The sequence below is a fragment of the Condylura cristata genome, unplaced genomic scaffold (assembly GCF_000260355.1).
Source record: "Condylura cristata isolate star-nosed mole 26May11 unplaced genomic scaffold, ConCri1.0 scaffold00017, whole genome shotgun sequence".
NCBI lineage: Eukaryota > Metazoa > Chordata > Mammalia > Eulipotyphla > Talpidae > Condylura > Condylura cristata.
The window spans coordinates 4658479-4685789 of record NW_004567118.1 but is presented as its reverse complement, the minus strand read 5'-3'; the positions used below and the strand labels follow the sequence as shown (position 1 = coordinate 4685789).

The following is a 27311-nucleotide window of genomic DNA, read 5'->3' as shown; positions in this document are numbered from 1 at the left end:
CTACTCTCCAGTTCAGTTTTATTTTAAGCACAGCAGCACAGCTTCACATCCTTCGCGGCTTCTTTTCTTCGCTCGTGCCCGACGCACCGGGTGGCGGTTGAGGACAGCCTCGCGCTAGAAGACGCCCTCTGCCGGAGCACACTGAGACAGGTGTTGTTTTTTTTTTTTTGAGCAAGGAACCCACCCGGCAACTCATGATGTCATCACGCCCTGCGCTCTGATAGGTCTTATCCACTCCTCGCTGGTTGGCGTGTTCTACAGTACTGTGAAACCCAGTTTGGGGCCCGAGGAGGCCTCTAATGGACATGAATGGAAGTACATTCGAAAAGAACGTAAAATCAACCAACTTAAGCACTCCAAAAAAAGTCCAAAACCCATTCAGGCTCCTCCCCGATCCTGCCTCGAAGATCCGCCTCCATCCTGCATTTCGGCTGTTGATTTCTTTTTCCTTTGTTGACTCGGTCATCGGCCTGTCAGGCCTGGGGTTTCCCAGAAGGCCCAGCGCCGGGAAGGGGTTTGCAGCTGCTCCGTCATCGTGTGGCCCGACGCGAGGGAGCCCGCGCTCGTGTGCAGGCCCGTCTCGGTTCCTGGTCTCTGGTGCGAAGGTTCACGCGAGGCCCCGGCCTCGGTCCCCGGACAAGGCCGCGACCCCGGGCGCCATGAAACAGGAGGGCTCGGCGCGGCGCCGCGGGGCGGACAAGGCGAAGCCGCCGCCCGGCGGAGGGGAACAAGAACCACCACCGCCCTCGGCCCCCCAGGATGTGGAGATGAAGGAGGAGGCGGCGGCGGGTGGCGGGTCCACGGGAGAGGCCGATGGCAAGGCAGCGGCGGCGGCGGCTGAGCACTCTCAGCGAGAGCTGGACACCGTCACCTTGGAAGGTATGAGAGCCCTGGCCGGGGACGTGCCCTGATCGGTGACAGGCTCTGATGACCCAGCCTCCCCTGCGGACCCCAGTGCAGCTTCCACCGTCCGCGGTGCCTCAGGATCGTGCCCAAGTCCCGCCTCCTCTACCCTGACACTCCGACCCCATCCCCAATAACCGAACTTTTCTCCAGACTCCAGATTTCTCCCTTAACACAGCTTGGAGGTGCATCTAGAACTAGATCTCGCTGTACTGTAGATCCCTTGTATTAAGTTATCCCCTCTCATCCGCTTTTGCATCCCGCCAGATTAACTGTTGACGTTCCCAGTATGTAGTTGACCCCGTGATAAACCAGCCTGCGTGTTTGTGTGTGTAAAGGGGGTGAGATTGACTCAGAACACTGGCCCCTTGGTTTCATGGGTAGGAAAGTTTTCTGTTGTCTTAGCTACCTTAAGCAGCTCTCCCCTGCAGGAACTACTTCTACCTGGCATCTTGCTTCTTTTTTTCCTCTGAGTTGCCCAAATGATCTCATTGCTCTTTTCCTTTCTTTCAAGCCTTTACTCCTGCTGTGTTTCTAAAGGGCTAAACATCCCTAAACTTTGAACTTTTAGGTGTCATCTTTGTTTGAGTTCCTAATACCTTCCACCCAAAGCATATCAACCCCCCACTTCTTTCCTCCTTAGAATGTGCCCCAGTCTCTTACTATTCACTTGTTCTTCCCTGTTCTTAATTCACTTTTCCCCATTAGAGCATCCTGTTCGCTTTGGAGCGGGTAGAATGAGCTTCCCAGTTGACCCTGTGCTGATCAAGTGGGACCTGATTATTTACTATTTATCTCTAGTAAACTGCAAGAGACACTAGCCCAAAAATATTGAGGTAAAGTTTTGCTCCAGGATGTTGCTTTTGAGGATGAGATGGTGACTATATCAATTCCTGGCTCGAACTTCTAGCAGCAGGATCAGTATCAATGAAGACTCTTTTACCTAAAATAATGATCATCAGCTAGATGCAAAAGTGCTGCTCATCTTTACCTACTGGGTACATACAAATGATCCTTCTAAACACTTCTTTTTCTTATTAAAAAGCAAGTCATGTTCATTGGAAAAAGTTTGGAGAATGTGAGAAGGCTTAATGCTTAACATTTTTCTCCTATGACTTTTTAAGCTGCTCTCCCATAATTGAGATTGAGTTAAATATGAAGTTTGGAACAACTGAGTATTTAACTAAATATAGATGATTTTGTGTGTTTTTATTTAACATATCCACAAACACAGCCAGCACTCAGTTTATCCCAGAAACATTTATTGAATATCTGATATAGTGGCTTAAGAGTACAGTCTCTGGAACAAGTTTCTTTGTCTCTATAAATGAGACCAATAATACCTACTTTGTGGGTGGTTAAGAAGATTAAAATGTTTAGAAACAGTCCTTCCCACATGGTGAATACATTGTAAATTCTCCATAAATACTAGTGGTTGTTATGTTTATATTATAAGCATGACCAGGAAAGGCCTGTTGATGCATTCTCTTATTCCTGGACATTTAAGTTGTTTCCAGTTTCCTATGTTACAAATAGGTTTGCAACAGTCTTCTTGGAGTCCAGGTTTTTAGTCTCTCTTGGTAATTATTTCTCATGATAAACTCTGTACCTGAGTCAGAGGATGGGATTTTTAAGTTTTCTGGCAGGGGTTATCCAGAAAAAACTATTGATTCACATTTTACCAGCAGAAATGTCCTTTGCACTTGGTCTCTTTTGTCATTCTTTAAATGTTATTAATGTAGTAGTTGAAAAATGTTTTCATTTGTGATTTTTCAAATACTGGTGAAATATATTTTTCATGTTTATTGGCTATTTGTCTTTCCTTTGTGTGTTGTCTTTTCATGTTTATTTTATTTCTCTTAACTTCATTTTTTTAAAGATTTATTTATATGTGTGTACAAGAACTGGGGCACAGGCCAGTGGGGTGGGGGGGGGCGGTGAGAGGATTCACCAGAGGCAGAGTGGGGAGCAGAACAGGAAGGTTGACTGAAGCACACTGCTGAGGGGAGACAGGAGAGGTGTGCTGAGCCTTGTGGGTCCACTCCCTGGTGGGATTGAGGCTGCAGTGGCTGTGGACAGCTTCCTAGTGCTGAGACTTAACCCTTCATGCCACCAGGTACAAGTTCTTTGTAGAGTAAGAATATGAATTTTGATCATATCTATTGCAGATATTTTTCTTTTGTTTATATGGTCATCAGTCCTTTGTGTGATTTCTTCCATCCACATTTTGGAAGTCTTTTCTTACTTAGAAATCTGATAAATTTCCATGTGTAACTGTGATTATTTCCTTCATCTTTCTGTCACTCCCTTTTCTCTGTGAGCATATTCTTTCTTTGCCTGATATAAAATTTTATATTAAATCAGTGTATGGAGTCCATATGTATGGCTGCGGCAAGAAAGGTGAGATAATCAGCCTTATCTTGCTCCTTTGTAAGAGGCTACCTAGAGCTACTTGATATTGGAGTAGAATTTGAAAATAGCATACTTTTGTCTCCTCTGGCCTTCCCCAGACATCAAGGAGCATGTGAAACAGCTGGAGAAGGCAGTATCAGGCAAAGAGCCTCGATTTGTACTGAGGGCCCTGCGGATGCTACCTTCCACATCTCGCCGCCTCAACCACTATGTCCTGTATAAGGCTGTGCATGGCTTCTTCACCTCAAATAATGCCACTCGAGACTTCTTGCTACCCTTCCTGGAAGAGGTGAGCGGGTCAGGCCCACTGGAAGGATGCAGGCTTGACCTCAGATCTACCGGGTGTAAACGTTTCCCATCCTGAAGCCCTCCTGTGACAGTTGTGAAGCCACGTCACCCACTTTAATACGCATTAGCCTGCTAGTAAGGGTTAGCCTGGCTTAGCCAGGCTGTAGGGTCGGTCTTCTGAGTCCAGGAAAAGAACTGGGAAACAGGACCCTCCAGCCAGACTCATTTTCCACTGTCCCCCAACATAGACCCCCTCCTCCTTTGGGTGACGTGAGGTCTCCGTTGTCCTAGTTAATGGTGTTTCCGGCTCTGCCTCGGAAGCTTCACCATGGAGAGTGGTGTAGAATCTTGGTTAAGAGCACAGGTCTTGGAGACTAGAGCTGAATTTGAATCCATACTCTGCTGTGGTGGCTGTGGGATTTGAGCAAGTGACACTTCCCTGGGCCTCCATTTTATTTGATAAATGTAATGAGTAGATTTGGGGGCAAGGAGAAGAGTGTGTAAGCTCTTAGAACAGTGCCTGGCATGTAGTGAATGCTGGTGAACTTTGTTCCAGAGCAGTCTCTGTGCCAGGAGAAACTCCTCTTTCTTCCTGAGCACACCTTGTACCCTTTATCGTGGTGGTCCAGGTCCTTCCCCTTCTCAAACCTCATTGCCCCTTCCAGCTGCTTTCAACTCAAAGTCCTGTATGCTTGCAGCGTATTTATAGCGGCGAAAACTCAGAAAATGACTTGAGTAGAACGATGAGTTTATTGTTTAAGAAAAGAAAACGAACCCTTCCTCAACCTCACCTGGAGTGTTTTCTGACCTTTACATCTCTAAACTGATCCAACATGATTGCTTTTGAGCCAATTGTTACACATTATTACAGTTTCTGCGGCTGGATCTGAAAATAACTACTTTGCCATTTCCCCTAAATTTCCTTTGTTGTGCCAAAAAAAAATTGTCTCGTTCTGATTTCATCTCTAGAATTACATCACTTGCTAACCCTGTGTGGGAGAGTCTGCAGTAGCTGCAAGTGTGACACTCCTTAGATGGCAGTCTTTGCCGGACTCCTGGCGCGGCCCTCCTGGCCCCGCGCGTCCTGTGAATCTGCCTCCCGCGAGCCTTCCTTAGATGTGTTGCGTTGCCAGCCTTGGGAAAGGGATCGTGCCATCTTTATTTTGTATCCCAGTACCTCAGAAAACCTTTGCACGTAGTAGGCGGTCACGAGCGCTTGTTGGTGTGTGGAGTGAGGGCTTCGTCCAGTCTTGGTGGGTGCTCTGAGCTTCTCCTGCCCTCTCCTAGCCCATGGACACAGAAGCCGACTTACAGTTCCGGCCCCGAACAGGCAAAGCTGCATCCACACCCCTCCTGCCCGAGGTGGAGGCCTACCTCCAGCTGCTCATGGTCATCTTCCTGATGAACAGCAAGCGCTACGAAGAGGTATCCCGGGCTGGGAGCGCGGGTGGCGTGCCTAAGCCGTGCACTGGCTGTGCGGGAGGGCTGGTCTCTGGTGAAGAAAGGGCCAGATCTGCTCTCCAGCTCCTCCCCTGTGTGGGCGTGTGCCCGACGCCACTTCTGGGGGACGCCCCTCGACTGCAGCCCAGGCACCAAGCAAAGGGCTGGCAGCGGTCATTCTGTCCGACCCATGACCAGTATAGTGGCTTCTTTGCGGGGTTCCATGTTTTAGGAAAAGTTAGGGATTTGGAGACAGGAGGGCCTGGCTTTAGATCCCAGCTGGGCCTCGGCACATTCATGCCTCCTAGCTGTATGAAAGGGAGAGGCGGCGCTCCTCACAGGGTTCCTGTTGGTCCTACAGTGACACTGAGCGGGCCTTGACACAGTGACCTGGGTTTCACTGTGCTTCATAAACGGCAGCTGTCCCACCTTCGAGCCCACATTTCCATCGCTGCCTTCAGCGGGGGCCACCTGCCTTGTCAGTCATCACCCCACCCCAGGGAATTTCAAGAAATGACAGGTCCCACTCGTCAGTGTCCTGATTTGGTTTTTCCTTTCTTCACCACTGGTTGGGTTTGGGTTTGTTAGCTTTTTTTTTTTTTTTTAAGGTATGTAATTCACGCCTTTTATAATCAGTGGGTTTTGGCATATTCAGTGATTGCACAGCCATCATCATCACCATCTAATTCCAGAGTATTTTAATTTGCCCCCCAAAAGAAACACCTTCCTTACTGGTAGTCACTTGTCTCTCACCTCCGACCATTGAGTTACTTTCTGTCTCATGGGTTTTCCTGTTTGGTGTATTTCATATAAACGAAATTATAATATGTGGCTGTTTTAGCTGGCTTATTTTACTGAGCATGAAGTGTTTGAGGTTTTCGGTGTGCACGTCTTTTTAAGATTTATAGGTATTTATTCATGTAAGAAATGAGGTGTAGGCCAGACATGTGGAGGGTGAGGGGACTCACCAAACAGGGGGGAACAGAACAGGTGGATCTACTGAAACACACTGCTGAGGGGGCAGCAAACAAGACAGGAGAGATCTATGCACCATATGAGGGTCAGCTTGCTGGCTGGGGATCGAACTCAGGCCGCAGCAGTGGTAGCACTGAGACTTAACCCCTAGGCCACCAGGGAGGCCCCAGTTCTCTGTTTCTTTTGTGTGGGTTGACGTTTGCACTCTTCCTCAGTGATGGGCACTTGTGTAGTTTCCACAGTGGGTTATTGTGAATAATGCTGCTTTGACTGAGTACAAGTTTTTGTGTGACCAGGTTTTCAGTTCTCTCAGATACATACTTAGGAAGAAATTTGCTGGCTTGTATGTTTAACTTTTGGGGAAGCTGCCACTTGATGCTCTCGTCTGCCTGCCCAGGCACAGAAGGTCTCTGATGACCTGATGCAGAAGATCAGCACCCAGAACCGCCGGGCCCTGGACCTCGTGGCTGCGAAGTGTTACTATTACCACGCCCGGGTCTATGAGTTCCTGGACAAGCTGGATGTGGTGCGCAGGTATGGGTGGCCCTTGGGGCCAGACACAAAGTCAGTCGAGGCCCCAGACCTGTGAGCCTGCAGAGGTCATGAGATGGCAGGTGTCGGACCCCCCATGAGGAAGTGAGAGCAATGGTTGTCATGCCCTAGGCTACGTGAGGGGCTGAGAAAGGGGCTGCGGCCAATGAGGAAATGGAGATAACTGCTGGGAGGTGATACCTGACTCCAGTCTCTTCCCTTCACCCCACATCAAGGCAGGACTTCTTGGGTCAGGAGTAGAAGTCTGGAAAGCTTTTTTTTAACATCCCTCTGTCACTGCCTCCTTGACTTTATCTCCAGCTTGTCCCTTGACCACACTGGCCGCCATGCTCTTCCAGGCCAGACGCCCCCCTCATTCTCTGCAGCAGCTCTTCCCCTCTGCTAGAACACTCTTCTCCCTCCCTCTCCCCTCAAGACTTTGTTGCCTTCTCAGGGAGTCCCGTCCTGACTACTCCCCGTCCTCCTCTCCCCTGGATTCTCCATTGCACTCACCCACTTTCTCCAGAGCCCCTACCTCCGTCTGTCCTGCTGCATGATGTGTTTGTCACGATTGGTGCCTGCCTCCCTCACCAGAACATGAAGGGTTTCCTGGGAGCAGAGCTTTGTCCTCTGTGATTCAGGAAGTAGACACTCGGTACTCAGTGAATGACTAGACGAGCCACTTTATCGCTTTTTTAGGGGTTGAGGGAGAGTGAGTTGTGGGTTGAGGCCTTTGACAGCTTTCTTCTTTCCTTGAAGCTTCCTGCACGCCCGGCTCCGGACAGCTACCCTGCGGCACGATGCGGACGGGCAGGCCACCCTGCTGAACCTGCTGCTGCGGAACTACCTACACTACAGCTTGTACGACCAGGCTGAGAAGCTGGTGTCCAAGTCCGTGTTCCCTGAGCAGGCCAACAACAACGAGTGGGCAAGGTACCTCTACTACACAGGTGAGTGGCCCCACACACACACCCTAGTCAGACGTTGCCTTGGGTTCGCTTGAAGTAGGTTTTCTAAAAATTCAGTGCTTGGGTGGTATCCAGCAACATTGTTTTGCAAGGGAACTTTGAATGGTGCCATTCTCTTGACCCCTCTCTTCCTTCCACACACAGGGCGAATCAAAGCCATCCAGCTGGAATACTCAGAGGCTCGGAGGACAATGACCAACGCCCTTCGCAAGGCCCCTCAGCATACAGCAGTGGGCTTCAAACAGACGGTGAGCTCTCAAGAGGTCTCATCCCTTCTGCGGGGACTCATCTGACTGGCCTGGGTGTTCCCTGTGGGGGGCCAGGAAGGGCTTTCTTAGCATTTTCCAAGAGGTGGCAACAGACAGCTCTTTGCTCCCTTAGAGCAGGGTTTGCAGGGATTGCCTGCAGCTATGGGCAGCATATTCTTCTTGGTAGTTAGATTTAGAAGGTCATAGCTTCCCCCTCACACCTTCTAGTGGTTCTAGGCATGGGCCTGGGTTGTGTTGATAAATCCTAGGCTCTGGCCTCGTCCTCACATGCCCATTTGGGCGCAGTGTTGTCTGTAAACCTCCATAAACTGACTGGCCAGTGGAACCAAACTATGGCCGCTGAGAGCTGTTAGTCTCCGCGTATTTTAAGTGCTGACGGTGGGGTGAGGCACGGTGAGGGGTAAGAAAGCGCTGCTTGCCGGCTGCAAAGTGAGCCTGGACGTGCAGCCTGTGTGACGCAGCGCGTAGCCAGGGTTTGGACCCACCTTCGCAGCTGCAGACCTCTGCTTGCCCCTCAGCACAGCACCCACCTCCTGGTGCCCAGGACAAAACGGGTTGAAAATGGTCAGTGTCGTGGGAGATTTGGTTTGTTTTAAAATTTAGAGAAAGACAATTTTGGTTTTGGTTAAATCATTAAAGGAATCTTAAAGAAAAAGTGAAATTTCACCTGGCTTCTGGATGGGTAGAGTTTTCACATAGAGGAACAGCTTTTCGGAAACACAGGACGTGTGAGCAGAATGCCAGGCTCCTTACAACCAAGACACTGTAAAATTCTTTAAAAAGTCAATAAAGGCCCTCCCTGGTGGCTCAAGGGATTAAGACTCAGCTGTCTGCAGCCACTGCAGCACAGATTCGATCCCCAGCCAGGGCGCTGGCCCGCAGGGCGCAGCAGACCTCTCCTGACTCACCCGCTGCTCCCCTCAGCAGTGTGTTTCAGTCATTCTGTCTGTTCTGCTCCCCACTCTGTCTCTGGTGAATCTTCTCACTCACCTCCTTCCCATACCTCTGGCCTACACCCCAATTCTTGTATGCATAAATAAATACAAATAAATTTTTTTTTTTTTTAAGATTTATTTATTTGTGCATACAGAACTGGGGTACAGGCCAGAGGCTCAGGGGCGGTGAGAGGCTTCACCAGAGACAGAGTGGGGAGCAGAACAGGCAGATCGAGGAAGTGCACTGCTGAGGGGAGCAGTGGGCGGGTCAGGAGAGGTCTGCCACGCCATGTGGTCACCTCCGGGGCAGGCGGGAATCGAACTCATACGGAAGCGGCTTTAGATTCTCAGTGCTGTGCTTTAACCCGCTGCGCCACCAGGGAGGGCCAATCTTTTTTTTTTTAAGTCATTGAAAGAAGCCTTCCTGGTGGCATAGGGGTTAAGTCTCATCTCAGCCCTGTCACCACTATGGCCTGAGTTTAATCCCCAGCCAGGGAACTGACCCACCTGATACAGGAGCAGACCTCTCCTGTATTACCCGCTGCCACTGCTCCCTCAGCAGTATATTTCAGTAAAGCTGCCTGTTCTGCTCTGTCCCTGGGGAACCCTCACACCCCCACACCTCTGACCCACACCGCAGTTCTGTGCATAAATAAATAAATCTTTAGAAAGAAGCGCTGGTAAAGAAGCTGGCTTTAAGCAGCAGTGGGAAGGTAAAGTGAGGGTCAAGAATAACATAGTTTGAAATGGAACAAACTGTAAAAGCCCCCACACCTGGGTGTGTCCACTTTTCTACTCTGTTCGTTTGACTGAGACATCCTGTCTTCTGCTTCTTCAGAACCCATAATGCACACACTAACTTCTCCGTTTCCCTGGGTTTCCCTCACTCGCGGGTCTCGGGAGAGGGTGACCTCCAGGTGTACGCGGGATGCTGAAGAGAACTTACCTGGCAGCGGGGTGGCCGCTTGCCCCTCCAGCTGGACAGGGAGCTCTTCCCTGGTGGGCATCGTCCCCTCCCCTGTAGTCTGCTGCACGGTCTTGACTCCATGGAGGCGCTGTCCAGAGCACCTCACGTGCTTGGGAGGCGGGAGCCTGTTCTCCAGCCAGCCTTCCCTTCACGCTCCGCGCGTTCACTGAGCACCTGCCGTCCTGTGCTCCTGCCTCTGCCCAGACTGTCCCTTCTGCGCGTCACCCTGCTGTCCCCAGTCACAGCAGTCTCCCTAGCCAGCGTCTTTGGCTCACTCACCTGGTTCCTGGGCCTCTCGGCCTGGGCCCTCACCATTTCTGAGCCGCAGCCTGCCCACCTGGCCTGCTGCTCTTCCCTGCCAGTGGCGTGGGGGGCCGGAGCCGGTGCTCGGTGGCCCAGCGCGGGTGTCCTGGGCGCCACGAGCAGTGCTCTGCTCCACCTCAGCGCAGGCCTCCGCCTGGGCCTGGTCAGGGCGCCGCCTTCCCCACTCCTCAGTGCTGGGGGGCTCCTCCCTCTGCCTGGTGGGGCACCCTGCCTACCGTGTCCCTTGTCTTGTGCTGCCAGGTGCACAAGCTTCTCATCGTGGTGGAGCTGCTACTGGGGGAGATCCCGGACCGGCTGCAGTTCCGCCAGCCGTCCCTCAAGCGCTCGCTCATGCCCTACTTCCTTCTGACCCAGGGTAAGTGAGGGCCGTCCCTCCAGTGCCGGCTGGACACTCCCCTGGGCGTTCGCTGTGGCCTCTGAGGTTACGCCCATCTGCCTTGTCTTGCCCCTCCTGTGCAGCTGTCAGGACAGGAAACCTAGCCAAGTTCAACCAGGTCCTGGATCAGTTTGGGGAGAAGTTTCAGGCAGATGGGACCTACACCCTAATCATCCGGCTGAGGCACAACGTCATTAAAACAGGTGTGGGCCGGGGTTGGGGCGGCCTACCCCGGGTGCCTGAGGAAAGGCACGGGCCTGTGCCCACCCGACGCCGCCTTCCTCCCAGGTGTGCGCATGATCAGCCTGTCCTATTCCCGAATCTCCCTGGCTGACATCGCCCAGAAGCTGCAGCTGGACAGCCCCGAGGACGCCGAGTTCATTGTTGCCAAGGTGGGCTGGGGCGGGCCGGGAGGTTGGGCCTCCTCAGGGTGCCGACAGCGACCGGGAAGTTGCTGGAGAGGGGGAGTATGGAAGGTGAGGGCTTGGAAAATGGGCTCTCGGGTGACTTCCTCCCGTGGGGCCGCAGGCCATCCGGGATGGCGTCATTGAGGCCAGCATCAACCACGAGAAGGGCTACGTCCAGTCCAAGGAGATGATCGACATCTATTCCACCCGAGAGCCCCAGCTCGCCTTCCACCAGCGCATCTCCTTCTGCCTGGACATCCACAACATGTCTGTCAAGGTGAGGAGCCCGTGCCGGGCAGCGCCTGGAGCGCCTGGGCCTCCGGCCTCACCTGGGAGTTCTCAGAGACCCGTTGAGCTTGCGGCCGGTTCCCAGAGCATCTCCCGGTCCCTGGGGGGCAGGCAGGGTGCGCAGAGGGCCAAGGCCGTTGCCACTGGGCCTGGAGCGTCCATGGTTTTTAAGGAGTTAGGCACCAGGAGCATCAGATAAGCAGTTCAGCGCGTGGTTTCTAGATTGGCTCCAAATTCGAGTCATTTAGGGAACTTAAGGGACTAGAGGAGGTGGGGGGGGGGGGCAATTTGAGTCATCACCTACTCGGAGCCTCTGCTTCCCCACCGGTGAGGCCAGATGAAGAGGGCCCCACCCTTGTCAGGGTGATAAGGTCACGAAATGGCCAGGATGTCCAAGTCTCGGCCGGCAGGCAGGCTGCTGGCCCGCAGAGGCCGTCCAGCCTTCCCTGAGCCAGCCACTGACTGACTGCCGCCTTCCTGAAATCTGTAAATGTCACGTGGGGGACAGTCGCCCCTTGGTCATCTGGCCCCCGCTGCTGCTCCCCACTCTCCCACCTGCCTTTCCTTTTCTCTTCTCCTCGCCCCTCCTGCCACAGCTGCCCCCCCCCCCCCCCCCCCCCCCCCCCCCCCCCCCCCCCCCCCCCCCCCCCCCCCCCCCCCCCCCCCCCCGAACTCAGCCAGCCTCTCCCCACAGGCAGCCCCCTCCTGGGCACACCTACCCACCACTAATCCCTTCCTCTCCTTCCTGCCCAGCCCCGAGGGTTCGTCATGTATACTGCTAGGTGCTCCTCACTCTCCCCACCCTTTCCACATGGCTCCCGCTGGACTGAGCTGGCGAGGTCATGACCCGTCTCAGCCTGTCACAGGAGCAGCACAGGGAGGCGGCTGAGTCGGTGCCGCCGCCTCACCGGCTCTCTCTCGCCTCACCGGCTCTCTCTCCTGTGCTTCAGGCCATGCGGTTCCCCCCCAAATCCTACAACAAGGACTTGGAGTCTGCAGAGGTGAGCTGCCTTCCACTTTGGGCAAGACTACAGGGAGGGGGAGGCCCTCACCTTGGGGTGGGCCTGGGGGGTGCCTCTGAGGGAGCACCCCACTGGCCCTCAGCAGCCCAGCCCTTGCCCCCTCTTTCCTCAGGAGCGGCGTGAGCGAGAGCAGCAAGACTTGGAGTTTGCCAAGGAGATGGCAGAAGATGACGACGACAGCTTCCCTTGAACCTGGAGGGCTGGGGAGGGGTGGGACGAATGGGGACTGAACCTTTATCTTTTCCCTTCGGGGGTCCCTTACCCAGGGAACCCTTTTCCCACACGCGGCTCACAGACTGCATCTGTGCAGGAGGTGAGGGGTACAGGGAGCCAACCGCCCCCACCTCACGCCAGGGCCCCTCCCCAGCCAGCAACTTGGCACACGCTGGGCAGGCGGGCAGCGGGTGCGTCCCAGGGCAGGGTCCTGGCTGGGGGTGTGGGCAGCACTACACCCTCCTCCAGGGGCAGGGGCTGAACTTGAGACGTGCATTGGGTTGTATGTTTTTTGAAGCTTCAATTATGATTTTTAAACAATAAAAAGTTCTCCAGAATGCTTCGTGCTTAAGGTAATTACTGTGTTGGTGCTTGGCACAGCATTGACAGACCCAGGGCTTTTCCCTGACTGGGGTTCTAGCCCCAGAGACGGCTGTGGATGAAGAGGAGGCTGTGCACAGGGTGGGGGGATTCTGGGCAAGTCACCACGCCGCTCCCCACCACGTCTGAGTGAAGCAAAGGACTAGACTGCGCCACCTGCTCGCGGCTCGGAATCTAGGTTTCTGGGGGGTCGAGAGTGAGGTCGTGGGGCAGAGAAGGGGCTCAGCCGCTGCAGCGGGTTGCAAGGGGCTCGCCCACCAGTTGTGGGGGGGCTGGTGAGTGGGGCCCCCTGTGGCCACCCGCACCCCCTCCAGCAGTGGCCGTGAATGCACCCACCCAGCCTGGTCTCCCAGCCCCACATCGGCCACTGGGGTGACAGCCCGTGCTTGGGCTGGCCACGGGGACCCGTCTGCCGTCTGTGGCTCCACCACGCTGGCTCCCACACACCCCAGGCCCCAGTCCCCAGGGGCAGTGGACCCCCCACCCCGTACTGCCCCTGGGCGCACCTGTCTTGCTCTGGGCAAGGTAGGCTCAGAGTCTTCACGCCGGGCCTTCCTGTCTCTACTAATTGGGCTGACGCCGGCCGTGCTATGGCTTTGCTTCCTGCTCCCGTCACCCCTCTGCGATGAGACCAAAAAGCCGACGCTGGGAAATGGCCCTTCCCCACCCGCTTCCCTCAATCTCTGACAGATGTTTGTTGAGCGTGTGGTAAGGATGTATACAGGGCGAGGAGGGGCTTGAGCGTAAATAGGCCTCATTCTCGCTCTCCCGGAAGACCCCTCTGCGGGGCGGGGACAGGAGCGTCAGTCACCCTCAAGGCTGAGGCTCCGTGCCAGGGTTTCCTGCTGCTCGCCCTCCTGGCTCGCGTTCACTGGACATCTCTTGAAGCTCATCCCCATGGGCTGGGCCTGCTTTTCCTAGGAGAATCTGTCACTTCTACACTGAGATGGTTCACTGTGTTCCCACCTTCTGTGTCACTTTTTTTTTTTTTTTTTAAAGATTTATTTATTCGTGCATACAGAACTGGGGTACAGGCCAGAGGCTCAGGGGCGGTGAGAGGCTTCACCAGAGACAGAGTGGGGAGCAGAACAGGGAGATGGCGAAGTACACTGCTGAGGGGAGCAGCGGGCGGGTCAGGAGAGGTCTGCCGCGCCATGTGGTCACCTCCAGGGCAGGCGGGATCGAACTCATGTAGAAGTGGCTTTAGCTTCTCAGTGCAGTGCTTTAACCCGCTGCGCCACCAGGGAGGGCCCTCTGTGTCACTTTTTTAACTTGAAAGCTACAGAGTGGTACAGAGACCAGCATAACAACACCCGCGTGTGTACCTTCCACTCAGATTTACCCCATTAACCCTGGGTCCTGTCAGGCTCAATCACAGCGAAGTCGGAAGTTCGTGTTCCTTCTCCCCGCCCCCCACCCCGGGGTGGTCAGTCACTCATGAAGTCCTCGGGTAGCCTTACAGCTTATGTTTTCATACTTTAAAAAAAAGATTTATTTATTTATTCATACAGAACTGGGGTACAGGCCAGAGGTGCAGGGGCAGCGAGAGGCTTCACCAGAGACAGAGCGGGGAGCAGAACAGGCAGATCGACGAAGTACACTGCTGAGGGAAGCAGCGGGCAGGTCAGGAGAGGTCTGCCGCGCCCTGTGGGTCAGCTCCCTGGCTGGGGATGGAACTCGAGCTGCGCTGGCTGTGGTCAGCTTCACAGTGCTGGCTTTAATTTGTTGCGCCACCAGGGAGGGCCCAGTTTTCATACTTACACTGCCAAACAGTATTGTTTTGAGCCTAAATCTTGGTTACTGATGTGGCACATGACTGTAACCTGTGGCTACCCTCCCCAGCACCGTATATTTGGCACAGAAACTACAACTGAAAAAAAAAAACAAGCTCCTTTCCTGGTGGAGCGTCCAGGCTGGCCAGTTCAGCCAGGCTGGACGTGGCTTGCAGGAGCAAACATGCCACAGAGGGGTCTGCGTCTCCCCTTGCCCACCTGCACGCTTCTCTTAGAGGACCAGAGTGTCCATTACTAAGGCTTGTGAGCTCCATGGTCTGTCACCTCTAAGTCACTCCTGCCCGTCACATCCCTATCAAGGCTATGTAAACAAATCACAAACAGTGACGTTTGAACTTCATGTGATTTTGGCATGCTATGAAATAGCCTTTTGATTCTTTTCCAGCCATGTAAAACCCATTCTTAGCTCAGTGCACATATCTTGGCCCACAGGCCAAGGCTGCAGCAAATGAGTTACGATGAGATGTGCCAAGCCCAGTACCAGATGAAAACAGGAAGTGTCGGGGGGCTGCCCTCCAGCCCTGGCCATGAAGGGATACCTGGGAGAGCCTTCAGGAGCTGCACAAATGAGCCACAGCGGGACCATGGCCTGGGCTCTACCTGGGCCTCTCTGCTGGAGGGGGGCGGAAGCCCTGGCAGAGCCATGACCGAGAAGTCCAGCTCTCTGAACAGGAAGGTGGTGTACTGGGAGCAGAGGGCTTGGGAAGCCGGCCGTGCCCCAAGGCCAGCCAGGCTCTCCTCTGACCAGCTCAGGCCGGCCCTCCCTGTCTCTAACAGGGAGAAGCCACACCGTCCCACTTGATTAGGAAGATGAAATGATAAAATGTGCAGGGGCCTGATCTAATGGTGCCCACTAGTTCACAATCAGCATTCAGCTTCCATCCCTGAGGAAGGAAAAGTAGGGGGAAGGAGGGAGGTGCCGGACACCCCTGGGCTGGGAGACCCACTGCTGGAAGCAGCCTGCACCTGCCGAAGCACTTTACTTCTGTCGAGCTGAAGCACTGTCGGTGGCGCTGCTCCCTGTCCCACTCCTAACCCCAGAGGCCTCACAAGCCCCCTCTCTCCCACAGGTGAACAGCCTGTGTTCCTCCAGTCACGGTCCTGGGTCCTCTCACCGCCTGCCACCCTTGCTAGGACTGACTAGACCTCTGACACCCTTGGACTGCTGGCGAAACAAAAGTCTGGGTCTAGAGCCGGCCTGGTCATGGGTGAGGAAGGCAGACCTTGGTGAAGAGATTTGGTGGTTAAGTGCTTAAGATCTCAGTTCTGTCCCGTGGGCAAGTTACTTAACGTGAGGTCAGATTCATCTCCTGTAAAGGGGGAAGTGGCTCTAGTGCTTTCTCAGAAACCGATGGGAGGGGAGACAATGGAAGTGTGGACCACTGGTCACTTGGTCTGGGAAAGCACAGTCCCCTGGAGGAAGGGCAGGGACATGTTTGCAAATGTGAAGCTCCTTCCAGCCCCGGTTCTGTTGAACTTGACTCTCTACTCCAACAGAGCCGCGCACAGGGCGGGGAGAGGTCAATCGTCAAATACCAAGGCTCAGGTGGAGTGGGGAGGGGGGGCTGTGGCAGCCCCTGGGAAGGGGGGCGCGACCAGGGCTGGAGTGAACCCGTCTGCCGAGACAGCTGTACTAGCCGTGGCCACCAGGGGGCAACCCAGGCCCAGAAATGGTCTCACGCAGCCAGGCACACCCCTCCCAGTTCCCGGACGGTTATGGGGTAAACTGGGACGGAGTGACAGCTCACAACTTGGGTGCAGCTGGTCATCCTGCCTGGGCAGGCCCCGTGGTTGTGAGCACTCTCAGGCCCCGGCTGTTGGAACCGACTCCCTTACCATGACCTTGGGCAAGGCGCTTCCCTCTAGGGCCCAGTCCACTGGGTTGGTCCAAAGTGCTGGGCAGTGCCTTGGGGAGGGGCCCCATGGGAGGGGGGTGGGCAAGGTGAGAAGAAGGAGCTTCCAGGGTCCTTGCTTCACTCACACATCCGGTTTCCTCTGGTCTCTGCCAGGATTCCGGGGGCTTAAAGGAATGAGTCAGAGGGGGCAGTTGGGAAGTTCCCAGCTAGCCAACTCGGGACAGCCTGAAACGTGGGATGGTGCCAATCAAAGTGTGGGTAAGACTCACCCCTCTCTCAAGCCCCCGGCCCCTTGCAGGGGCCCTGGATCAGCTTCCTGGGAGCCTGGAGGTAGGAAGGAATCAGCTTCTTCCCTCTCAGATTTTGGACGTCTAGGAGGTAGATAGCTTAAGAAGCTCAAGGGAGAGGGGGGGTGACAAGGGGGACGCTGCACCCACAAATATGCCAGAGTGGGGGCGTGGGAAGCCTGCCTCTCCCCAGCTCTGTGGAGCTCAGTGTTCCTCCAAGGCTCTATCAGAAGCCAGAGGTTCTGTTCAAAATCCCTGGGGCAATTGAAGCCTGGGTGGGGCTAAGGGGAGGAAGGGAGTTGAGGGGGGCCTTCAAGACGTCAAAGAAGGAGCAGAGATTCCACGATTTCACAAAACTTTCGCAAACAGCTTTTCATCCCAGGCCCCCTGCATTGTCATGACACTAAATTTGCATAAGTCCGGGGGAAATTATTACTAAGCCTTAGTCCCAGCACCAGGTAATTTCCTCCCTCCGGGGCCTCCTGGGCTGATGTATAAAGGCCTGTGGAACTGGCCCCTGACAGAGCCTGAGCCTGCTGCCCAGACCCACCCGGCCCCTCGGCTCAGCCTGCTGCCCAGAGCCCCATGAAGCCGACAGGTGAGTGCCCTGGCCCGTGTGGGCGAGCTGCCCGCCAGGGAGGGGGAGAGGCTGGAGTGGCAGGGAAGTGGGGTCCCAGCCTGTCCTCTAAGCCCCCATCTGCTCCCAGCCCTGCAGCTGCTGCTATGGCACAGCGTATTCTGGATGGCAGGAGAAGCCACCCCCCCGCACCCTGCCCACAGCCTGCCCCAGAGCTTCCTGCTCAAGTGCTTGGAGCAAGTGAGGAAGATCCAGGCGGATGGCACAGAGCTGCAGGAGATGCTGGTGAGTGGAGACAAGGACAGAGGCGTGCAGGAGGGGGCTGACCTGAGGGACAGAGAGAAGGGGCAAATGCCCAGGGGTCCCCTTAAGACTGTATATGGGAGGGAAGAGACACAGAGGAGGTGGGAGGAAATCGGGAGAGGTGGGATGGAGGCTGGGAGGGCTTGAGCAGAGGGCCGCTCTGGACTGTGGGCAGCCAGGCTGGAAGGGGGCAAGATGGGGCAGAGGAGCCTGGCAGGGGAGGGGCGGGGAGGGCCCAGGGGGAGGAGCAGCTGGCCCTGGAGCGTCCCCTCACTTTGCTCCCATCCCACCCCCAGTGTGCCACCCACAAGCTGTGCCACCCTGAGGAGCTGGTGCTGCTTGGGCACTCTCTGGGCATCCCCCAGGCTCGCCTAGGCAGCTGCTCCAGCCAGGCCCTGCAACTGGTGAGTGTGTGTGAGGGGGGCAGGGCAGGGAGGAAGGGATGATCTGGAAGTTTCCCTTGACCTCCAGGCTCCGAGCTGGGGGCTTGAGGAGCATCCCGAGCAGCACCCCAAACTCTCTATTCCGCCTCCCCAGCCAGGCTGCCTGAGCCAAATGCACAGCGGGCTCTTCCTCTACCAGGGCCTGCTACAGGCCCTGGCAGGGGTCTCCCCTGAGCTGGCCTCCACTGTGGACCTGCTGCAGCTGGATGTCAAGGACTTGACCACCAACGTCTGGCAGCAGGTGAGCCTCGTCGGGAGTGGCCACTATCGGGGCCTATGCAGAACAGGACCCCAAAGGCCGTGCTGCGAGTCTGGGGATCCCAGAAATTCTTTAGCATTCTCGGTGGTATGGGGGGCTGTGTGGGGAGCTGCCATCCCATACCAGGACCCCCGTGCAGTGGCCCCGCTCCACACCCTCTCCCTGAGGGCAGAGCCCATCACCGCACCTTGAGCAGACCTCAAGTCCCCGCGCCACCATTACCTGTGTGAGCGCCCACGGGGGGGTCTCAGGTATAGTAACACCTGCTGGGCAGGGCCTGCTTGCTGATCCCGTCTTTCCCCCACAGATGGAAGACCTGGGGGCGGCCCCTGCCTTGCAGCCCACCCAGGGCACCATGCCAACCTTCACCTCTGCCTTCCAACGCCGGGCAGGAGGGGTTCTGGTTGCTTCCAACCTGCAGAGCTTCCTGGAGCGGGCCTACCGGGCTCTGCGCTATCTCGCTGGGCCCTGAGCAAAGCCCTCCCCACCCAGTGTATTTATCACTATTTAATATTTATGCTTATTTAAACCGAGTATTTAAAGACAGGGAAGAGCTAGAAGGAGCCTCGACTCCTGGGTCCTTCCCCTGCCTGCGAGTTCCATCTCCTGCCTGTAGCAAGGAAAACGTTCCTGTCCCCCTGTCCCCCGGACGGGAGGCAGCAAGGTAAATACCAAGTATTAAGTCTTGTGACTGCTCCCTGGCTGGCTCCGTGGTGGGCACCGGCGAGAGCCGCAGCGAACTCAGCCCGGGCTACCCACCCCGGGGCCCCTGGAAGCTCAGGTCTCCCACGTGGGAGACAAGACGTTGTTTAATATTTAAACAGCAGTGTTCCCCTTCAGGGCCCTGCCCTGCTTCCCCCACACCCCTCCCATGAGCGGAGCTGAAACCCTGGGAGAGTTGACCCTGGGGTCCCAGGAACTGGCTGGGAAATCCAGGCTTTTTCATTGTTTCCGGGTATATTTTGATTCCCTGCGTGGGGAGCCCAGTAATCACCAACATCTTGACTTCCTGGCCACCCTATGGAGACAGCAGACCCGCCACGTCCCCCAGCATGGAGTTAGAGTGGGACTCACCCAGGCTTGGGCAGAGGGCTGTGGATCCGCCATGCTGGGCAGGGATGAGAACATGGGAGGGACAAGGTGGGGGGGATTCCGTGATGGGGGTGTTCAAGCGTTCGCCCTCCTCTGCTTCTCACTGTAGCCAAACATTTGGATAATAAAGTATATTTCCAGTAAATGTCCTTTCTCCTTGATTCCTGCTGAGGCCTGACCAGGAATTGGGGGGTGGGGGCGGGAGTTGAGTGGGGAGGGGTGAGACCAGAGTGGGAGAGGAGGGCAGGGGAGGCAGGGGCAGCCCAGGGCTCACCCCTTTGGTGAGTGCTTCTTAGAGCTAAGTGCTAGGGACACAGTGGAGACCCACAGAGGCCCCTGAGCCACGAAGCTGCCTGGTGGGCCCAGCAGGGCGTCGGCAGCAGATGGGACCCTGGTGCCGGAGAGGGGGACCAGAGTGTGGGGCTGACACAGCAGCTCAGCAGGCCAGTCGCAGCCCCAAGCAGGGCGGCCTGCAACCTCCGCACAGGGCTGGCAAGTTGGCTGTTTGCAGGCGGCGGCCAAGACAGATGCTAAAGTGGCCGCTGCAGACGCGAGTTCAGACAGGTCGGATCAGCACCCACTTTCCAGGCTCTGCACCCCCGCCCTCATCAAGGCCATCTCTGATCTCTGGCCCACTGTCCTCTGCAGCTTTAGGCTTCAGTGTTGGCCCGGGGCTGAGGGCAGCCTTGGCGCGTGCCTCCGGGAGGCTCACCAGCCGGGAAGCGCGGTGGCAGCCAGGCCTGGTGCCTCTCCCAGGGCTCCTGTCAACTCCCTTCCCTTCCCACCTGGTTCCCTAGAAAGCAGTCTGGGGCCCTCCCTGGTGGCACAAGGGGTTGGGGCGCAGCACTGCAAGCTGGCCGCAGCCGCTTCAGCACGTTCCGTCCCTGTCCCAGAGCTGACCCACACCGCAGCAGACCTCTCCTGCCTTCTCGCCCGCTGCTCCCCTCAGCAGTGTATTGCAGTCAGTCCACCTGTTCTGCTCCCCACTCTGTCTGGTGACCTCTCACGGCCCCTGCACCTCTGGCCTGTAGCCCGGTTCTAAGCTAAGTCTGGCTGGGCAGGCCCAGCATCTCAGGCCACGGCTGTGTGGCTCAGGCCCTTCTGCTCAAAGGGGTTCTGGAGAACGGGGTCCCGGGACGCGTGGAGCAAGGGAGGCAGAGCCCCCACCCTACACAACCCGTACTTTCCTGGAGAGGACAGGCCAGACTCCTGGTTGGGCAGGCTCAGGGCAGAGGAGGATGGATTGGGGAACCCACCCCCAGCACCAGAGCTGGGGGTTGGGGTGGTCTCAGCAAAACTTCTCCCTTTTCAGAGCAAGTCTCACTCTGGAACATGGGTGGGGAGCCAGGTGGGACTGACTTGCTGAGACCTGCCCTGCCCCTCATCCACACCATAGCTCCCGGCACTTGAGGTTCCAGAAGACACTGTTCCCACTCCAGCCAGACACAGCAGCAACAGTACTTAGTCAGAAAGGGGTCCACAGTGGGGCCCTCCTTGGTGGCACAAGAGGTTAAAGCACAGCACTATGAAGCTTCCAGAGCCACTGCAGAAGGACTTCGATCCCAGCCAGGGAGTGACCCACAGGGCGCAGCAGACCTCTCCTGTCTCCCCCCGCTGCTCCCCTCAGCAGTGTGCTTCAGTCATCTGCCTGTTCTGCTCCCCACTCTCAAGTGAATTCTCTCACCCCCCGTCCCCAGCACCTCTGTCCTGTTCCCCAGTTCTTGTATGTATCAATCAATAAATCCTTAAAAAGAAAAAACAAGGGGTCCACAGTGTCTTTATTTATAAATGAGCTGAGGTGAACCTCCCTTGCGTATTACAAAAAATAAATATATACATACTCTGTGCACTCACAGCTCCTCAGAGGAAATTTACTCAGCGCCAGCACGTGGTTTGGGGCAACTGCCCAGGGCTGAGCCCGCTGCTCGTGCTCCCGCCGGGTGAGGAAATTATGCCAGAAAGGAACCGGAAGGCCTTAGAAGCCAGACGTCAGGAGCAGGGGACGGATCGGGAGGACAGCGAGATGCCTCCTCTCCTCGGGCTCCTGGTGGGCACGGGCGGGGGCTCCACGGCCCCTCAGAGCGCCGCGATGGCCTTGGCGGCCACCTGGCGGCCCAGGGGCAGGCTCAGGTCCGTGATGGCCAGAACCACCTTGGGGCTGGACATGGCAGACACCTTCACCAGCTCCGACACCTGCAGACAGACAAGCCTCAGAGGCCAGGGCTACCCTGGCGGGGGCCATGCCAGGAAGGAAAGAGGCCCTCCTCCCCTCCACCCCCCACCCCGGGCTGTCTGCAGACCCCGGGCGCCCCGGGGGCCGGGGGACACGCACGGTGGTGAAGGGCATGAACTGCAGGATGCTGCCCCGGCTGCCCTGCTCCAGGCAGCCCACACACTCCTCCATGAACCACTGCACGAACTGCGTGTGCGGGCCGGCTGTGCGCGAGCCCAGGACGGACGAGATGAGCAGGAACAGGTTGGCTGTGCGCGGCCGGGAGAAGGACAAAGAGAGGGTGGACTTCAGAATCAGGCAGAACAGGAAAGGGAAAGAAATTCGTGCAGTGGCCCCAAAAGGGGTATGAAAAAGGCGGGGCGCAGACACTAGGGGCAGCTGAGAGGGGGGCCTAGGGCAGGCTGAGGCCGGCGACGGGCCATGCAGGGGAGAGGGGGAGGTGGGAGCCGGCAGGGCACTGGGAAGACCCTTCCAGCTCCCTGCACCTCCTGCTCCGAGGGGGCCCTTGGGGGAGGGGACTCACCCAGGACACGGTTCAGCGGGTCTCTCATGTTCACCGAGTGGAGCTGGGACGCTGACAGGGAGCTGCTCATGGACCGGTCGGCTGTGGGGTGGGGGCAGCCACACTGAGAAGAGGGGTGCCGTGTCCCGGGAAGCTGCCCCCCGGGGCCTGGAGGCACCCCTTGGGTCCAGAGTCCCAGCCAGGAAAGACCCGGGAGAGGTGAGAAGCCAACATCTGGGGGCACAACCGCGTGCCAGTCTGCATCAGCCTGCGGCCCCTACAGCGCCACCTCAGAGGGGCCAGTCAGCAGCCGAGGCGCAGGCCTGCAGGTGCGACCCAGCTCGTTCCTCTGGGCAGGCACAGTTGGCCCTAGCCCCTACAAGTTCTCAGAGAAACTTCCAGATTTGGGAGAAATCTCTGGAAACAGAAGAATTAATGCCACAGAAGGAACCCTTGGCAGAAAGAGAGGGGCCGTGGCAGGAAGTCAGAGGGCGGCGAGGACAGAGTGACAGCAACATGAGGGAAGGCAGGAGGGGGAAGGGCGCTCCTCAGGCAGGAGAGTGGGGAGCAGCCCAGCCCAGCCCAGCCCAGGCCTGCTCAGGCCTCAGGACATGTTTGAGGCAAAGATGGCCAGAGCCGATGAGTCAGTGGCTGTGCCCAAGGCATAACTCACTCCTCAACCCTGCGGAGTGGAGGCGGGCAGCAGTCCTGGCAGCGGTGGGACCTGGAGAGCAGAGCCCCAACCCTTAGGGAACTGCCCCCCCAGCCCAGGGGTCGGGACAGAGGCTGCAGGGGCCAGCACCGGTCCCACCCCACGGTGCAGCTCGCTGGGATGCCAGCTAGTTCCCAGGAAAGGAAGGGCAGGCCCAGCCCCCTCCACTCACTGGGACTCGAAAGGATGTTGGTGTCTTCCTCGTTGGAGCTCAGCAGGCGCATCAGCTTCGAGGGCTGAATGTCGTCCAAGGGGAAGAGGCTGATATAATCCTAGAGGGTGGGAGAATCACTAATACCCCAACCCCCAGCCGAGTGAAGAGATGATTCCCACAGGCCTCTGTGGCAGCCGAGGTGGGCGTCGTCACTGCATCTCAGGCCTCTCCCACCCCTGCCCCAGCCTGGTTTGAGACCTCAGTCACGCCTGCAGGCGCCTCGCTAACAGCCCCAACACACGGCTGCTGGGGCAGGCACTCCGCCAACAGCTTCTCCTGGGAAGGCACCCCCAGAAGCCGCTCAGTACTGAAGGTAGAAAACCAGGGGACAGGCAGGAGGGGTCCCTACCTCGATGTCCTCACGGTGTCTCTTCCTTTGGCGGGAGGAGGCCTGTCCCTTGTGGGAAGAGTAGGAACTCAAGGCACACCAGACGGCTAGCCTGGTAAAGGGCCGCAGGGAAAGAGGGTCAGACCAGGGTTTCCTGTGCCCCCAAGCTCAGGCCCCACCTCAGAGGCAGCCTACAGTCCCGGGGCCCGGGGCTGGCCCAGGTGAGGGCGCCAGACTTGGCTGTGGTGACTTGAGGCCCGGGTGAGGTCCTACTTGGCCAGGGCAGTGCCGGGGGGGTCCATGAGGCTGTGCCACTTGGAGGAGTCGGTGAGCAGGCCAGGCAGGATGTGGCCCAGCAGGACCAGGGTCACTTGCTGCATGTCCAGACAGAAGATGGAGTAGAGCAGCTCCACCGCGCGCAGCGTGTGCTCCTTGCGTGTCTCCTTCAGCAGCTCCTGGTGGGCCAGGCAGGGGCGCTGGGGAGGGAGGCCCAACCATGGGGCCCAGGGGTGCAGGGTCTCAGGTGTCAGGAGCTCCCATCCTCTCCCCTCCACCCGCCCCCACACACCTGCCGTCGGAGTGGCCCCTCAAAGCCCGCAGACCCGCTGGATGATGGGTATAAGAGATGGGGTTCTGGACTGTCGGGCGTTTTCTCTGAGGGAAGCTCCCCACCTCCATGTCTGCCCCCCATACCTGCCTGACTCAGATAGGTACCTTGATCAGATTGTTGCAGAACCAGTAGACGCCGCCCATGTGCAGCAGCGTGTCGAAGATGTGGATGGAGCGGCTGTCCACCCACCCCTTCTCCAGCACCTTGGCAAACACGTCGGTCAGCACCTCCTTGATGGGGCGCTTGGGCGGCAGCAGGTTCCAGTAGGGCATGGTGTCCACGCCCGTGGACGGGAACTTGATCTGCGTGGCGGTCTGCTGCAGCACGTCGGCGCACATGTGCTCCAGGATCGAGCTCATGATCACCACCCTGGGGGGCGGGGGCAGGGCAGGCCACATGGGTTCCGGCCACATGGGTTCAAGAGTCAGGGTGGGAGGGGAAGAAACAGCCAGGTCAGACTTTTCCCAGCACTTGGGTTACGGAAATATTCCTGGGGAATTAACCCCATTCTGTGCTCGGGGAGGAGACAGGAGGAAGTTCCGGGGCCCCCCTGGTGGTGCAAGGTGTTAAGACAGGGCACCTTGAAGCTGTCCACAGCCACTGCAGCACGAGTTCCACCCCTGGCCGGGGAGTGACCCACATGGCGCAGCAGACCTCTCCTGTCTCACTCACTGCTCCCCTCAGCAGTGTGTTTCAATCAGCCTGTCCTGCTCCCCATTCTGTCTCTGGTGAATCCTCTTACTCCCCGTATCTCTGGCCTGCACCCCAGCTCTTATATACATTGACAAATAAATCATAAAGAAAAAGAAGAAGAAGTTCCAGTCCCCCAGCAGACCTGACCCTACTGGTCCTGCTGGCAGGATGCTCACTGGCTGAGCACAAAGCCGGTTGGAGGAGCACAGGGCTCCCCTCCCCCAGGTTAATCTGCTGATATAATTATATTTTCCCTTTCACCGTCTCTCCAACTTCAACTTCCCCATCCCAAGGCCTGGGCCCTGCCAATCCTCTGGCATAAGTAAATACAATCGCTTCCCTTTGGGCTGAGTGCTTACTGGGGTCCCCGCCCAGCCTTGGCGTACTCCCAAAGTAAACTGTTACTTCCAGGACAGGGGCCCAGCGCTGCCCCACAGGACTCTTCCCGGCCCTTGGAAGCTGGGTACATGTAAGCGTACATCCAGGAACTTTCTCATGAAGCCTCCAACTGTGAATTCAGACCTAGGGCAGAGTGTGAGCCATTCCTGGAATGCCGGGTGGCACAGGGAAAGTTGCTAGGACTTTCAGAATACTTTTCCCACCTGCATGCTGGAGTCACAGATTTCCCATCACCCCTCACCAACAGAGTTTGGGTCTTACATGGAGTAGAACAGAGACTAACACCTCCTTACACATGGGGCAGATGGGAAGGGAAGGAAAGGCAGCAAGGGGAAAATAGATATGGCGTAACAGACACACCCTGACCTCACTTCAGCTCCATGTTTCCAACCCTCTACATAAGTCACCTCTAGGATAAGGCATCCTCTGTGGCTGCCTCAGGAGCACCCTCATACCTCACTGCTTGGTGCCTATCCATGTTCACAGCCACCCATTCATGACAGCCAAGAGGCAGAAGCAACCCAAGTGTCCACCCACTGATGAATGGATAAATAAAACATGGTCCATGTAGTGGAATATTATACAGCCGTTAAAAAGGAGGGCCTGTCACGTGCAACAGGACGTGATTTTTCAGTTAAAAAAAAAAGTCATAAGAAGACAAACACTGCATGATTCTACTTATATGCGCTATCCAAAGTAGTTGACTCCATATTTGACTTCACAGAAGCAGCAAGTAGTTGCTAGAGGCAGGAAAGACAGAAAGAGGGCTGCTGCTCAATGGTTAGAGTGTCAGATTTGCAGGATGAAAAAGTCTGGAGGTCTGTTTCAACCCAATGTGAATGTATTTAACACTACTGGACTGTCCACGAGGCACAAGGGGTTAAAGCACAGCACTATGAAGCTGTCCAAAGCTACTGTGGCACGAGTTTGATTCTCCACCAGAGAGCTGGCCCACATGACGCAGCAGACCTCTCCTGTCCCGCCTACTGCTCCCCTCAGCAGTGTGTTTCAGTAATCTGCCTGTTTGCTCTGGTGAATCCTCTCACGGCTGCACCTCTGGCCTGTATCCTAGCTCTTGTAAGCATAAATAAGTAAATCCTTTAAAAAATCTTTAAAAATATAAATAAGCAAATAGAAGACATATTGCATAAATGGACATGTGAATGCATCAATACCACTGAATCCTACAAAGCTGACATTGCCAGGAAGGTGCTCCAAGCCCCTGAAAAATGGAGGCAGTACCGTGTCACAAAGCAAGCAGACAGGGAGGTGGGAACCGGGGAGTTGGAGAGGCGCGTGAAATGTATAGCTGGTTCACAGCTCCTAGACAGTGACATGGTTAAGATAATCATTTGTTCTTCTGTCCGACCAGTTCTCCAGAGTCTGAGCCCTTTGTGAGCAGGAATCATTGCTTCTGGGGTCTGTCTTTCTGGGAACCAGCAGTTATAAACACTCTTGGCACAGAGACACACACAAGATGTTGCTGAGTCAGTGAGTGAAAACATGAAGAAGGAAGTGAGTGATCGGGTGAGCAGCATGTTTGGGAAGGTGAGAGAAGAGGAGGAGAGTGGTTCTTGAAGGTGCTGACTTCTCACAACAGACCTGCGGAGTTCCAGATGGGAGGCATGGGTGACTGACCTCTCATTGTAGAACTGCAGGGTGTTCTCGCTGTACAGCGGCCCTGCCAGCTGGCGGATCATCTGCAGCGACTTCTCACGCTCGTCCAGCCCCAGCATCCGCACGTGGGCTACGAGCCAAGCCACAGCGCACACGGCCAGACTGCATACCTTCCCCTTGATGTTATCTGTGATTTTCTGAGGAGGAAGAGGGTGAACTGAGCCGCTTCTCTGGCCATCACTTTCCCCACTCTGCAGGCAGCTAAGTGTAGCAGGTGGAGATACAGTCCATACCTCTTTTCACCACAAGTTTGATTTTCCCAACCTGGGTGGGTGGGGCAGCTAAGAAAACTACAGTCACAAGGAGGATCTACAGCAACATGAGCTCCTGGATTAGGGTCTTCTTGTTTTTACAAAATATAATAAGGTTGGGCCTCCCTGGTGGCACAGGGGTTAAAGTCTCAGCACTGTCAAGCTATCGCCAGCCACTGTGGCCTGAGTTCAATCCCTGCCAGGGAGCTGACCCACATGGCGCAGCAGACCTCTGCTACTGCTCCCCTCAGCAGTGTATTTCTGTGGATTCATCTGTTTTGCTCCCCACTCTGTCTCTGGTGAATCCTCTTACCGCCTGCACCTCTGGCTTGCACCCCAGTATGCATATAATAAAATTTAAGGGTCCTCCCTGGTGGCGCAGC

At 56.2% G+C, this 27311-nt stretch overlaps 3 protein-coding genes across 8 annotated transcripts in view; 2 read left to right on the top strand and 1 right to left on the bottom strand.

The window, feature by feature from the left end:
• Positions 1–457: 457 nt before the first annotated feature.
• On the top strand, positions 458–12656 carry PSMD3 (proteasome (prosome, macropain) 26S subunit, non-ATPase, 3). The gene is made up of 12 exons (XM_004684236.2): positions 458–879; positions 3414–3604; positions 4891–5028; positions 6416–6552; positions 7309–7499; positions 7662–7765; positions 10253–10367; positions 10472–10591; positions 10677–10780; positions 10917–11072; positions 12034–12084; positions 12218–12656. The coding sequence occupies exons 1-12, from the start codon at positions 660–662 to the stop codon at positions 12293–12295; spliced, it is 1605 nt and encodes a 534-aa protein (XP_004684293.1). The 5' UTR covers positions 458–659; the 3' UTR covers positions 12296–12656.
• Positions 12657–17220: 4564 nt separating this feature from the next.
• Positions 17221–18689, top strand: CSF3 (colony stimulating factor 3 (granulocyte)). The gene is made up of 5 exons (XM_004684975.1): positions 17221–17233; positions 17343–17497; positions 17812–17919; positions 18053–18199; positions 18525–18689. Exons 1-5 carry the CDS (start codon positions 17221–17223, stop codon positions 18687–18689), a joined length of 588 nt encoding a protein of 195 aa, XP_004685032.1.
• A 2379-nt stretch (positions 18690–21068) lies between these two features.
• The window catches only part of MED24 (mediator complex subunit 24), a 31364-nt gene continuing 25121 nt past the window's right edge, over positions 21069–27311 (bottom strand). For 4 of the 6 annotated variants that reach the window (XM_012726205.1, XM_012726206.1, XM_012726204.1 and 1 more), the window contains 9 exons: positions 26639–26814; positions 24013–24277; positions 23572–23753; positions 23320–23410; positions 22929–23028; positions 22718–22768; positions 22066–22146; positions 21642–21790; positions 21069–21502 (listed from right to left, as the gene is read on the bottom strand). In XM_012726205.1, coding sequence (XP_012581659.1) covers positions 21386–21502; positions 21642–21790; positions 22066–22146; positions 22718–22768; positions 22929–23028; positions 23320–23410; positions 23572–23753; positions 24013–24277; positions 26639–26814 — 1212 coding nt within the window. In that variant the 3' untranslated portion in view covers positions 21069–21385. The remainder of the gene's footprint in view (positions 21503–21641; positions 21791–22065; positions 22147–22717; positions 22769–22928; positions 23029–23319; positions 23411–23571; positions 23754–24012; positions 24278–26638; positions 26815–27311) is intronic. The other 2 variants (XM_012726207.1, XM_004684231.2) reach the window with 1 other exon arrangement.

Excerpts from the sequence above, each read along its gene's own strand:
- PSMD3 (XM_004684236.2), top strand. The coding sequence starts at position 660 with ATGAAACAGGAGGGCTCGGCGCGGCGCCGCGGGGCGGACAAGGCGAAG. Across the intron at positions 7,500-7,661 it reads AAGGTACCTCTACTACACAG|GGCGAATCAAAGCCATCCAG; the intron begins GTGAGTGGCCCC and ends TTCCACACACAG. Across the intron at positions 10,368-10,471 it reads CTACTTCCTTCTGACCCAGG|CTGTCAGGACAGGAAACCTA; the intron begins GTAAGTGAGGGC and ends CCTCCTGTGCAG.
- CSF3 (XM_004684975.1), top strand. Across the intron at positions 17,498-17,811 it reads CAGAGCTGCAGGAGATGCTG|TGTGCCACCCACAAGCTGTG; the intron begins GTGAGTGGAGAC and ends TCCCACCCCCAG. Across the intron at positions 18,200-18,524 it reads CCACCAACGTCTGGCAGCAG|ATGGAAGACCTGGGGGCGGC; the intron begins GTGAGCCTCGTC and ends TTTCCCCCACAG.